This window comes from Podarcis erhardii (genome assembly GCF_964252035.2).
Source record: "Podarcis erhardii genome assembly, chromosome: 10".
NCBI classification, from domain to species: Eukaryota; Metazoa; Chordata; class Lepidosauria; order Squamata; family Lacertidae; genus Podarcis; species Podarcis erhardii.
In genome coordinates, this window is record NC_138500.1 from 43,449,566 (window position 1) to 43,463,783 (window position 14,218).

General features: G+C 37.9%; 1 protein-coding gene and 1 long non-coding RNA gene across 12 annotated transcripts in view; one reads left to right on the plus strand and one right to left on the minus strand.

Annotated features, from left to right (window-relative positions):
• The window catches only part of OSBPL8 (oxysterol binding protein like 8), a 68,537-nt gene that overhangs the window by 25,609 nt on the left and 28,710 nt on the right, over positions 1-14,218 (plus strand). For 2 of the 11 annotated variants that reach the window (XM_081879378.1, XM_081879373.1), the window contains exon 2: positions 12,652-13,091. The exons of 4 other annotated variants lie outside the window; for them this stretch is intronic. In XM_081879378.1, the coding sequence (XP_081735504.1) occupies positions 12,956-13,091 (136 nt within the window). In that variant the 5' untranslated portion in view covers positions 12,652-12,955. Of the gene's footprint in view, positions 1-5,345; positions 5,358-5,855; positions 6,043-9,794; positions 9,902-10,892; positions 10,909-11,235; positions 11,338-12,651; positions 13,092-14,218 lie in introns of those variants that run through there. 5 more of the 11 variants (XM_081879382.1, XM_081879381.1, XM_081879380.1 and 2 more) reach the window with 5 other exon arrangements.
• Positions 1,281-10,901, minus strand: LOC309351599. The gene is made up of 3 exons (XR_014160921.1): positions 10,566-10,901; positions 8,662-8,765; positions 1,281-2,900 (listed from the first exon to the last, which is right to left on the minus strand). It is a non-coding gene; the product is annotated as an uncharacterized lncRNA (long non-coding RNA).

A 14,218-nucleotide genomic window follows, 5' to 3' on the forward strand; every position in this document is an offset into this window, starting at 1 on the left:
TGCTGCTCATTTTTTGTAGCAGAGATTATGCTTGCCAGGTTTCCAGGCCAAATGCAAGCTGAATAAACTACCAAGAAAATGGAAATATTTCAAATTTTCTAATTCCAATTACTATAGTTTTTGTTTCCTTTCAAAATCATAGTGAGATGGGTTGTAAAGCGGCATTATGACGATTTTAGAGAATATTTAGCTTGAATGTGTCTGTTTGGTGCCATTACTTGCCCTTTCTTCCTTTTATCAGTTGTCACTACTAGCCCCTATGGCTAGTTACCCGTGGCTTTTTATGGCAAGTTGTCTGTAGAATAATGTGTGTGTGCATATTGTTGTAAACTTATGCAGCCTTTCTGGGCAAAAGTTGAAGAGAATGGGCAGGTAAAGCAAGCTGAATTTGGTATATAGAAAGTTGCAAGTTGTTTCTTTCTTCCTGTAACATTTCAGATTACTTAGAACAGCGATAGTCAACATTGTGCTCTCCAGAGATTGTTAGACTCCAACTCCCAAAAGCAGCAGCCAGCATGACCAGTAGACAGGGATGATGAGTGTTGTAGTCCAACAACATCTGGAGGGTTCCATGTTGGCATCCCTGACCTGTATTATAATTTATTTGTAGCGTTCATCATGGTTCATTATTCTTAAATAACGACAACTGTTTTGTCCCAGCAACCTGGTCTGAAACTCATTGTGTTGCTTAAGCATTTCCTGAGTGAGGACACTTCCAGTCTGTTGCCATTTTCAGGTGACCCTTCCAAGTCTACAATTCCATGATTCTTCTTTTCAAAGCTGTTTCTTCTTCATTCTGCCTTGGCACAGCCCCATCCTCACAAAAACAGAGTATCAAACAAAAATGAAATGCCTGTGAGTGATAGGTCAAAGTAGGGCTTGATATTTACTGAGCAAACCAGAACAATTTGTTTTCATGAGATGAAAATGAAATGCCTGTGTAAATATTAACATTTGAGAAGTGATCAAATTGGTTCATCACTTACATACAGACGCCTCCTTAAACTATGTATCTGGCAGAGGTATTGATCAGTTAAGATGTAAACTATATAGTTAACATCCTTATACCATATGATACCAAAATTTAATATTACCATACTTAATTAAAGGAAATTTAGTATTCACAACATTTTGTGAAAATGTCATTCTGACATAATTTTTTTAAAAAATTCATTGAAAAAATACTAATCATTGATTTTTATTCCCCCTGCTTTTGGTCCCTGGATCCTCTGGGACTGACTTAGAGCCGTAGGAAGGACACACAGCCATATACATATGGATACTCAAGTTCATATGAAGAAACGTGGTTGCTTTATTAACAGGCTCTCACAGCTTAGAGATGAAGTAAACATCTGCCAATTTTGCAGAATTGTATCCTGAATGTCATACAACTTTCCAAGTGGTAGAGTCCAAGGGAAGATTACATCTATTCACCTTCCACTGCATTGTAACATTCCCAGACCCAGTGACATGTCTCATTTTTGTAACCACCCTCCCTGTGTTTCCATCTTTAGATTGCAAATTCACTTGTGAGACCAATTACGTTCTCCTACCCAAAATGGCAGGGCCCCCCTTCCCCTCTATCCATGGTACTTTCATGGGCTATCCTATAAGCTTTTTATTTGCCGCTGCTCTCAGAATAGGTCATTTTTGGATCCATGCATTATGGAAGAACTAACTTTGCTCCTCCCCACAGTAGTGGTAGCCAAAGGGGCATGCTGTGTTCTCAGAGGGTAGTTTCATTTCAGTTCCTTCAACCATGCTAAGCTTATGCTTTGGTGAAATCCATGTTTACAGATAGCAGGACAACTGGGTTTACTGAGAACAGTTGTATTGGTGTTTATGTGCTGGAAGTTTTCATTTTCTGTTACATTCCTCTCAAGAGGGTTTGGTATCTAGACACTCTACAAGTGTCATTTGTGCATAGGTATTTTTGATTTGTTAAGTACAAGAAAGACTGATCAAGTCCTCCAGGATTATTATAGACTCTAAGGTAAAAAAAATAGAGCTGATGTTCATGGGTTCTTGTTCTCAAGCTTTTTTTCCTCTGACTACTTTATTATTATTAATCAAATCAAAGCACATACCACATTTTAAGGGCACTTTTTCTTTAGCGCCAGCATAATCAATTCAGCACCATATTGTGAAAATCATGGATTTCCCTGTCTGATAATCCAGCTGAGCCAAAACAACCTTGATTTGCATCAGAAAAAATAATAATCAAGTACAGGACCAAGCACTGTTCTGCAACCTTTTATGGATCACCTGAATGGAGTTTGTGATTTATAGGCCACAGTTTGAGGACATCTGCATCAACTCTTGCCACTATCTGCTTTTCAGCATTGGACTTTTTGATTGCATTTAATACAACAAAAACTGATGTTTGGAACTGACTTGACACAATTCTGATTCTTCAGAACAATAAACAACTTGAAGTTAAAAGCTGGCAATGTGGATTCAACCCTGACCTATTGTTACACATGATGTTGCAATGCCAGTAGTGGCTTTCTTCTTAGAAGAGATGTGCTTTCAGATAAAGCATGTGAAAATTGGTCTAAGATTCTCCTACATGAATCTCTCTCTAAAATATTGAGTGGTCTGAGGCCTTTCAGAAGCCCACAAGAGGTAGATGTTCATGCCCTGCTATAGTTAAAATGGCTAGCACTCCAATACTTGAAGAACAAATCCTGTGCATCTGCTAACCAAAGAGTAGAAGTCTTGAGTGCTGCATCCTTTTGAGTGCATGGCATACCACCACCCATTGTCTCATAGGTACCTCTTCAATTCTGTGAACAGTTTTTTTCTTGTTGTAACTATTTTTGGCTCCTTTCCCCTGATAAGTGAACTCTTACTCTTCTTTCTTCCTTCCTTCCTTTCTATTGGCTTTGTTTATTTGTGTCCTGTTTGTTTTATAAAAATATTGGAAATAAATATGACAATAAACTTAAATTCTAAAATATTAATTTCTGTTGGTCTCCTGTTTAAGTTTTTCTTAGAGATTGTGGCTGCTCAACTAACCATTTTTACCTTCTCTAATACGTTAAGTAGGCAGGAACATTCATATTGCTACTGTACAGCTGATGTCCAACATTTTAGACAACTATGTTTGTAAAATGCCTGCACATATATTGCTATTTTTAAATTGGTAAACATTTATCAAGCTAGCAGAAAGCCAGCTCCATCTACTATATGGAAATTAAGAACAGTTTATAGTTGATTCACGTGTCTTTGAATGTAGTACAATGCCTTTGAGTCATTACATGTTGCCGCATTTTCAATCTCAACAACCTCTGCACATACATATCTGACTGGTCTATAATGTAACACAGCAACTCATTGACTAAAGTGTATTTTGCATTCTAAGTGAAGAAAATGATTTTACTGTGAGTAGAATTGTGGGTGCCAAGGGATAAGGGAACAGTCCTTTAACTGGTAGGAACAACAGATCTAAGGAATTCTTACAGTATTGTAGTTTTGGGTCAATCTGTCTAACAGTACTATAGGGGAATGGAATGGAATGTGTTTTTTGTCAAATGTAGGTATTTAGGGAAATTTTATTTAAGGACTTTGTATGCCACCATTTCATTAAAATATCAGGCTGTCTACACTCTAAAACATAGAAGATCAGAATTTAAAATACATATGCAGATAATCATTCAGGTGACAGACTAATAAAAAGTAAACAACTGTAGGCACAAAACATCTCTGTTGGAACAGTGTTCCATGGACTAGCAACACTAAATGTTCTAACTGTAGTCAGTCAGTCCTTTGTAACATTGGGGACAATTAACAGTGCTCCTCCAGATGATTTCAGTGGTTCTGACGGTACACTGGACCCAATTATTTAAGGGCTTTGTACAGGCAACTCGCAACTTACGTTGGGGGGGGGGTCATGTTCCAGGGATAGCACATAAAGCCAAAATCACATGTAACTCAAAAATTTTCACCAGTTCCTAGAAAAGTGTGAAAACTATTTTAAATACCTTCCTTTTTCCTTTCAACTTGATGTTTTATTTCCTCAAACCCCAGAACATTGGGGCAAAACATTGGACTAGAATATTTTTCATTTTCCTTTCAAACCATTATATCTTACTTTGATTGGGGGAGGGGGACATCCGTGTATTGTACCAGTACATGTTTCTGTGCTTGCACAGTGTAAAATCCATTTACCACTAAAATATATGAAGGTGGTATCCACACGTAAGCTTTCTGCAGCTCTAACTATTCCATTCTTCTCAGATGGGATCCCTTTCATATACGGCTCTTTAAAAGATTGCCACCTTATGGGGTTTTTTGTTGATAATGACGGGGAGTGGAACCAAGTTACAGAGTAGTCATTTAGATGCTGTGCAATACAGAATCGAGCATTTCAGACATGGCACAGCAAGGATCTTGGATTTCAGCTTTTTCTTAATTTTGTAATTAAGGTTGCCAAGACCTGCACTTTAGTAGCAGTAGTACTATATATATATATATATATATATATATGCAGGTTTTGGTGTCTTCGGGTGTCTTCCCGTGTAAAAGTTGGGGTGTCTAGGCGACGTTTCGACGAGGTCTCACTCGTCATCTTCAGGCTGGTGCTTTCGGCTTCTTGTTACTGGAACAGAGCTCTGTTCCAGTAACAAGAAGCCGAAAGCACCAGCCTGAAGATGACGAGTGAGACCTCGTCGAAACGTCGCCTAGACACCCCAACTTTTACACGGGAAGACACCCGAAGACACCAAAACCTGCATTCCTGTACCCGTGAAAATCTACGAAAGCATATATATATATATATATATATATATATGAATCAAATCAAATCAGGCTGCAGTTTCCCTTGCCTCACTGGGTGACAGGGCAACGCAGTGGTAGAGAAAAAACAGTGTAAGCACATTGTAACAAAAGTCTAATCTGAGTCAAACACAAGTTTATAGAATTACACGTGGTTTGGAGGAAGTAGATAGAGAAAAGTTTTTCTCATTACTCTAGAGCTCCTGGACATTCAGTGAAGCTGAATGTTGGAAGATTTGGGACAGACAAAAGAAAGTACTGCATGCAGCACACTATGGAACTAGTCCCCTACAGGAGGCAGTGATGGACACCAACCTAAAAGAAGATTAGACAGATTCATGGAGGAGAGGGCTATTAATAGCTGCTAGCTATGATGGCTACGCTTTGCCTCCCCAGTTGGAGGTAGTAATGTTACTAAATACCAGTTGCTGGGAAACCACCAGAGGGGAGAATCCTGCTTGCAGGTTTCCCACAGGCATCCGGTTGGCTGCTGTGAGAACATAATGCCATTGGCCTAATCCAGCAGGCTCTTCTTACGTTCTTATACCATGCCTCATATTCTATCTAACCTCCCCTTCATGGTAAGCAAGCTCTCTGTGGGTTATTTGGGGATTGTCTGTTTTGCTGAAACTGTCTAAACTAGTTTTAAAGTACCGTATCTACCAGAATGCATTGAGCAGAATTGTGTGTGCTGTGTCCAACCATTTTGATTGGGTATTAGCAGAGGAACCCTATGTGTTAAAGGGCATCTGAATATGCATAGAGCAGTGGCAAGGCTGCTGCTGAGATCCTGTTTTCCTCTCTATATGTATTTGTTCACCCTGGATATATAATTAGAATAGAGCTTTTTGTCTTGGCTTATTGTTCTCTTGTTGTAAAGAAAGGACTTGTCAACAAATCTTTCTTTAGGAATTTTTGGCCAGTTTGACCCATTTGAGCCTAAGCTGTTGTCCTTGTAATTCAGAGGTCTTGCTTGGGATAAAATAACTGAAACCTGAGTAGTCAACAAGTGTGTGGGAGGAGCTGTGGAACAGAGCAGTTTGAGATGCAAGTCTACGGCCAAGCAAGCTGCTTTTATAAAAAGTGCCTGAGCTGTAACCCAGTGTACAGAGAGGAACTGCTTCAGGAGAAATTTAGATTGCATTGATTCTGTCAACCTTGGGGATACTAGTTTTTGGGTTGTAAAACAGTTTGCCATTCTTGTAATATACAGTTGTTTTGTGTTTTGGATTTCCATTCATGTGAGTTGGAGACACATCTCTAAAGGCAAGTATATCTCTAAATATATTTTAAGTTGGATTGCATATTACACAGCAGTAGCTTGATAGCTACTAGCAGCTGACTTTGTTTTCCAAACAAACTCATTGCATGAGGAAGGTCACATGTTGCACATAGATGTAGGTAATGCAGATTTAATTACAGGTTTCTTTCTTATGGTAGGTTTGTTGATGTAATAAGTTTGTGTGTTGTAGTGTTTAATCATATTAACCAGAAAAGTGGCTTGACAGTAGTGGGACTAATAAGCTGACTCTCCACAACACCACCATCTCAGGATGAACACAGAGTCACAAATTGATTTTGTGAGCTGTCTTGGATATCTAACACATTCTAATATCTGTTGCTGTTACAGCAGCAAAAGGATTAATTTTGGGGGGCCGGTTTCAAAAAGCCCTTATATTTCAAGTTGAGCATATGTCAAGGTTATGTCCTATTTTGCTCTTATTTCAGTTAATGTTTATTATTTTGAAGTAGAAAATCTGCATTTTTAACATGCAATTGAACTTTAATGTATTTCTAGATTAAAATTCATTGATAGCCAAATTAATGAGTGCGGCATATGTATAGCAATATGCCATGTTACAGTACAATTAACGCTATATGTTAAAATAACTAGTACTGATGGAATTCAAACCCATCTGAATAGCTGTCGGGAACAGAGCACCAAATATATTTTGAAAATGAGCAATGATGTTTAATTTCAATAGTTTAAAAGCTTCAGTTATTGGGAAACAACTAGGAGGAAGAGTTGTTGTACTCACGACTTGTTTGTAGACTTCCAGTCAGCCGCTGTGAGAACAGAATACTGGATTAGGTAGACTTTTTATCTGTTCCAACAAGGCTCTTTAATTATTCCTGTAATAATAATAATGACTAAAATCATGCTGAATATCAAAACTGGTAATGTTCAGTAATGACCCCCTAGGGAATCATTTTTGGAAGCTGTTCTTTTAGATACGAATAAGCAATGAACCATAATATGTGAATGTTATTTCTGCGTAACTGAAAACCATAGGCATGTCATTGTTACAAAAAAGTATATAAATACATCAGAAACTCTCAACATTTTCAGCTACACTGATTTTTGTAATACTTAAAGGGAGAAACAAAAGGACAAAGAAAGATCAGTTACTTAAGCTTAGTGTTCTAGCCAAATGGTTAAAGTGATTTTTGTGGCAAAGCTCATGCCAAGAGAGTGACTTAGCAATGCTGAATACCTTTGTAATAACCTTACTTTGTATATGACACCAAAATGACTCTTCTTGTTAGGTATTCTGCATCAGTGTTGCTCACCCCCATAGCCAAGACTCTTGTTCTTGATCTTGTTAGCTACAGTCTTGTAGCGAATAATCTCCATCAGTTCAATTTTTGTGCAAGTACTAGGCAGTGTTGGGTGGGCATTCCCAAAGCAGGACTTGCAGACATCAGGGTCTGCAGTTCCATGTCCTGATTACCTGCAAAGGCTGTTTCCCAGTCACATAACTCTTCACCCAAGTGAGTGGTGGCACTTCTGTATGGGGGCTTCTTAGCTCCCATATCCTTTCAAAGTGGGCATTATAGAATCCCCCAAATTCATTGTGGTTCCCATACAGAAATGGCACTTCCACCTGCTCTGGCAAGGACATGGGGGCAGCGGGTTAGGACATGGGGGTAGGGGGAGGTGAAAGTAATGAGGGGGAGGGGAGGGAAAGTTGGAGGAGGGAAAGGAGTGACCATGATTGGTACAGTCATGATAGAGTTGATGGGGAAGATTCTGAGAGGGTTTTTTTTGGGGGGGGGTTAATCTGGAGAGGGTGATCTTAAGTGGGAGGCAGTCATTTTGTGAATGGTTATGCACCAATAGCAGTGATTTTGTGGTTGTACCCTTGTCAGTTTTTCAAAATTCTGAATGTGTCCTCAGGCCCAAAAATGATTAGGGAACCCTGGTATAAGGCTTTGAAAGTAATGGCTAACACATTTTGATTATTTTCACTGATCGCCTTCTGTATTCATAGTCTTAATGACCCTGCAATCCTTACAATTTCTTTGCTCTTTGGGCTTCATTAGAATCTTGTATGGTTTTGTCTCACTGGCTGAACAATACCATCTTAATAGTGAACCTGAATTTTCAAGGTAGTAGTCACCAGAGTGGTTGAAGGGTCCCCCCTCCCCTTTTTTCTTTTACCAACAACCACTGTAAATGTTTTTTACTTGAAACAGATTATTTCTGTGCATACAATAATTGACACCCATTTGTTTTTTCCAGTATCCTGTGCAGAAACTATACTGTTAATTGTGTTTTCTGTGGAGTTTAACCATGCCTCAGTTGCATTTTAATGAGGTTTTGGAACAGTAGCCTATTTTCTTACAGCACAATCCTAACCATGTCTACTTAAAAGTATGTCCTATTGAATTTAAGGGGGCTTACTCCCAGATAAGTGTAGTTAGGATTGCAGCCTTAAATGCTCCAATGGTAAGATAACTTGTTTTTTGGTTCCTGAAACTTTGCATTGCTTAAGTCGCCATGTTTCAGTATTTAAATCTTGTACTTTTACTGGAGTAAACTGGTACACATATAAATGTAACAAATAAAATAATAATTGTTAAGTAGCTATCATTGTTGATTACCTTCTTGAATTTACCTTGGAGGAGCATCGATGATTATTTTTGCTGCTCTGCATGCATCTCTGTCTCAAATTGCTGTTCTTCTGCCTCTTTCTTCATTTTGTCCCCTGCCAGACCACAAGATGGAGGATGCTTTATCTTTACTATTTGTAATGAAGATTTTTCAAAATACTAACCCTTTCCCTATAACATTATATTTAATTGCATTGAATAGGCAGCATATAAATGTCAAAGAATGAAATAAGTTTTGTTGTGAAAGAGTGCTGAGCCCGTTTTCTCCTCTAGAATCTTATGACTGCTGTGAGGTTCTTGTGCCTTTCAATGCACCATGCATGAGTAAGAAATATGAATTAACAGAGGAAGTAGCAAAAATAATAATCAAAAAATCCCAAGAATGGATGTTTGCCAAAAGCTGTTTGTTGTGGGTTATGGAAAAGAATAATAGAATATTGTTGGCACTGAAATGTATTTCCACAGTGTAAAAAAACAGTCTGCAAAGAGAACCATCATATTGACATAGGAATACGCAGTGGAAACAAATCACATTGCACTTTGTTCCTGCTGCCTTCCTGATGTAGAGAGTGCTCAGGAGGGTGGGGCAGCAAAAGAGGAAGGGGAGATAGAGATCAATAAAGAGATCAAAAAAGATATCAGGAAGAAGAAAAAGATAGATAGTGAGGAAATTAGGCCTGGGAATTTGGAGCAGGGATATAAGGAAAGGGAGAAAGATATGTAGGATTTAGAGGTAAAGCTGATATAAGGCTGATATAAAAAAGACTTGACAATGGAAATTGATACAAGGAGGATATATGTAAAAGTTCACCACTTTATACCTGACAAATTTATTTATGTATTTAATAAATAAATAAAAACTAAGTTTGGGCAGTGGTGTTCCACTATCAGCTTTGGCCTGGAGATTTAAAAGCGGCAAATTTGTGTCTTTGTTGAACTGTTTCAGACTGCAAGTGAGGGCTCACATGATGAGAAGTTGCTCAAGTTTAAAAACAACACACACACCTTGCCTATAGAAAGTTAGATGTTGCAAAGAAGGATTACAGTGTAGCTTTGCCCCTGGTATGGTGCCTTTCTGTGTGTCAGAATTTTTTGTCATAATGGAACATTCCATCTTGCAAGTAAGTCTGTTTCTATAGCTAAAAGCAGAACATCACAGGCATGTATACATCTCTGCAAAACTAGGTCCGAGTGTGAACTGCCTTTCCAAGCAGGCATGCCAAATCACCAGGTGATTAGAGACCTCTTTAAGCAGAAATAAGCTCCAGTAATAGGGATTAGTATGAGTGTTCAACATGTGATGCCTGGGGAAAAATCTGTAGAAAATATTGGTGCTGTAGCATAGATGTAAAAAAACACACCAAACCACAACAACCTTCAAAATTACATTACTTAATAATGATGATGCTTTCTCACTAGATGTCTTCTGATCCATGTTTATCTATAATAATAATAATTTATTACTTGTACCCCACCCATCTTGACTCGGTTGCCCCAGCCACTCTGGGCAGCTTCCAATAGAATATAAAACATACACGATACACCAGACATGAAAAGCTTCCTGATAGAGGGCTGCCTTCAGGCTATCCATGGGAGGTTGTACAATTTGTTATCTCTTTGACATCTGATAGGAGGGCATTCCATAGGTTGGGTGCCAATACCAAGAAGGCCCTCTGCCTGGTTCCCTGTAACTTCACTTCTCGCAATGAGGGAACTGCCAGAAGGCCCTCGGAGCCTGGACCTAAGTGTCTGGGCTGAACAATGGGGGTGGAGACCCTGTTTTTTTTGAGTAGTTAAACCATATGACAGATTTGGGGTGCACTCCTTTTTGAATGTTTACCGTCCATTAGTGTTTTCATGGCTAACAAGCATATTATAGGGTAAAAGGCACTTACCAAGGAGGGTCAGTGGCAAGAGGGAGGGGAGGGGGGGTGCTTAATCCTCCCATGCAGGGTGATTTATTTTCACAAATGTTCTTGGTTTTCTCTCCGTTGAGCTTATTTCCTGTTTCATGGCCTGGCTGGGGAGATACAAATTTTAAATAGCCAGTTGGGGTCTGTGTGTGTGGATTTGTAGGGTAGAACTGGTGGATAGAGAACGGATTAAATACTATTATTCCCCCACCCCACTGATTTTCTCCTTCAGGTGCCTCCCTTTCCCACTTTGGTGTTGCCAAGGAAACCATTGTTTCTCTTGTAACCTCAAGTTCCGTTCTTAGATCCCTACGCTCAAGAACAGGTTCTGTGGGTGTGTTAATATTATAATACGTATCATTATAATAAATACTGAAACTGCACTTTTTTTTCTTTTTAAATAGCATGATATTTCCCATTATTAAAGTGAAAAAAATATAATGCAAGCCTTTGTGGTGCAAAGGTTATAACAGATTGTACCTATGAGAACTAAGCTCTGTCATAGCTTTCAGTTAACAGTTTTCTAGCTGTTAAGGGGATCTAAGCTGTGTCCATATGTAGAGTTATATGGATTTCACATACAGCGTGAGAAATTGAGAGTGAGATGTATGAAAGGTATCCAAAGCAGAATATCTTACTGCAGAATGTTGGCACTGTCTTGCTTCTATACTGGAAAAGCAGACAGGAGGGAAAGGAATCTAATAGGATGTGTGTGACCTTCTGTGTGAGCTCAGAGGATGAGGATTCCTATCAGGTCAGGGAGGGATATATTAGTGGTTTGTGTTCTGTTAATGGGCCAGAACATTTGGTATCTAGTAATGAAAAGCATGAGATCCAAAAGAATATGAATAGAATGATGTTGGGCCCTTCTTTTACATACACGCATACTCTCTCTCTCTTTGCCATTTTGGGAGACAGTAATTGTCTGAAAAGCAGGATAAAAATATAGTAAATTAATGTATTTTTATTGTATAGCTTAAACCTGACAGTTGCCAGATTTATATGGTACAAATAGTTGGATCCAAGTCATTTCTGTTTTGTTAGTCATTGAGATTAAATAGTTTGAAATCTTAAGTATTTTCTTGATCATCATCTGAAATAAGAAAAGTATTTTATTGGTTTAATCCCCCCCCCCCCACTGTACAAGCTTTTAGATTTCTTGCTATATTTCATTTCATGAATTCAGGCAAAATGATGGCTTAATCTCAGCTCAGCTATAGAATATCTGTTGTTGTTTTTTAATGACTCATCAAATTAAGGGGAAATTGACTAGGAAGGGTTTTTTTTGATAAAAAATGTTGTGTAAAGTTAGACATTTCGAATGGAAAGCAGGCAAAACTGACCACCTAATTTGCATGATGAGCAAATGAAGCATTCAAATGCTTGCAAAATTTTGAGTGAAATTTTAAGCTTAAATTCTGTTTCAGTTGTTTCCATTAAAAGAGTTAGCCTGTGGTTTCTAAAGATAACATTTTTACTTATATTTATTGAGTATTGTTGTTGTATAGTGTTGAGCAAATACCATAGCTTGTATTTAAACAGGTTGAAAATATGTCAAACTATTTAATGAAAAAGTGACCCCCTTTCTCTGGAGTTGTTAATTATGTTAAAAAGCAAAGTCATCAATAAACACTTTACACTTTTTTGATACTTGTTACTCTGTGCTAAATTCTGGAAATTGCTGACGGAAGTTCTGACTCCTGTATGAGAAATTATTTTGGCAAGGGTCTGTTTGGTGGTATTGCTTAAATGATATGAGTTAGTGCCTGCCTTCTAAAATGTACCCTAATACTGCATTCAGAAGCAGTGCTTTTTCTTTCAGAGCCATTTATGTGAGTCCTTGCTGGCAAATGCTATTTATTCCACAATAAAAAGTACTGAAAATAAATGGGTTTCCATTTAATGGAAATTCCTTCTCTGATTCTCAGTAGTACTCTTAATTTTCTTGAGGGAATTTTAGAAGTATACTCATAATTGTTCTGTGTGCAATAAAATAGAACTTGAATGATTAGGCAGCAAAGGAATTTCTTTAATAACTCCTCCATTTTGATGTACTTTGTCATGACAGTTGTCTGGTGCCTGCAAAACAATGAAGAGTAACACCTTGTCTCGGGGCATGCTGACTGAAATATGACATGTTATTGATGGAGGAATGGTAGCAGCTTGGATTGAATTCATAAACATCTCTTAGCTTGGTTACAAAGTTCAACAGCCTCTGGCATCTCTCCTTGTTCAAAGTGTGCACATGGCACTTGATCTTTGTGGGTCTTGCATGCTGCTAATCTGAATGTGAAGGGAAAATACTTTCTGCAACGTTCTTATTCCCGTCATCCTTCTGAATGAAAATAATCATTATACAGAGCATCTAACTCATGAAGGCAGAAGGTCCACAGCGACGTAGGTTTTCTTCATGTGCTGGAGTTTCGCTGCCTCCACGGGCTGATGGTCGGAAACTTGTCCGGAATGCTTCATTCGGAGGATACAATGCACTTTCACCAGTCTTCCGAGGTTTGTTTTGTCTCACTTTTTAATGTTCTCATGAAAATATTTATTGTAAAAGCTTCTACAAATACTACTTTTTTTAAAAAAAAAGCAATTTTCTAAGCTGAAAAAGCACCTGGATTCACGTTGAATAAAATAAAATGAGATTTGGAAATAATGATTCATGGTTGGCATGTGTTCTCGGGCAGCGCTTTCCTTAAGTTCAGCATTAAGAACGAAGTGCTTCATTGTAGATTGCGTGTGATTGTACATGATGATGATGATGATATTACATAATGAGAATGATACTTGACTGAATATGGGTGGTGTCTTTCTTACCTGCAATTTAAGAGAATTTTCAACATACTGGAATCTACAACCAAATGATTTTCAAGTAAACGGAACATGGCTTCTAATTAGGTGCAGGTCCTTTTGAAATCTGGAGTAGACAACATAGCAGGACTTTTGACTGTTAGAAGTAATCTTCAAATGTAAAATTTGAGGCCATGTTAATCAGTGTTGTGTCCTTTAATCCTTACATTCCTTAATAATGTAAATAATAACTTGGAAATACTCATAATGTTGTATATCTAGTTTGCATTGGTTCTAATGGACTTGATCAGTCTTGAAAATGCACAATTGCAAGGTTACTGTAAATGTGTGAGTTAGTACTACTGTAAAAATTGATTTATTTAAGACAATTGCAACCTTCAAGCTAATTGCATTTTAATGTACCTATTAGTTGTCTACCTCTTCTTTTGTGGTTAGTAGTTTCAACACAAACATGATGTGAATCCCCTGGAAACTAGAAATAATGCTCCCTCTTTTCATGTTTTTGTGTGTGTAAGTAATAAACATTTATACAACAAAACAAAGGACAAGCAGATTTGCTGTACTTCTATAACTGCAGCTTCAATCACTTATTGCAGAGTTCTGAATGTAACCACAACATTGCATGTTTCCTTCTCATAGTTTGGTTTTCAGGATATCTGAACCAAGCCAGTAAGTTGCATAACAACTCTTGTAAGGAAGTATGTTATTATTTTTACTGAGTTTTTGCCATATCTTACTAAAAGTCCAGTTTGACATTTAGAGTGGTTTAATACTCACAGACAAAGTGAGATGTATGTGTGCTAGATCTCAAATGCAAGACA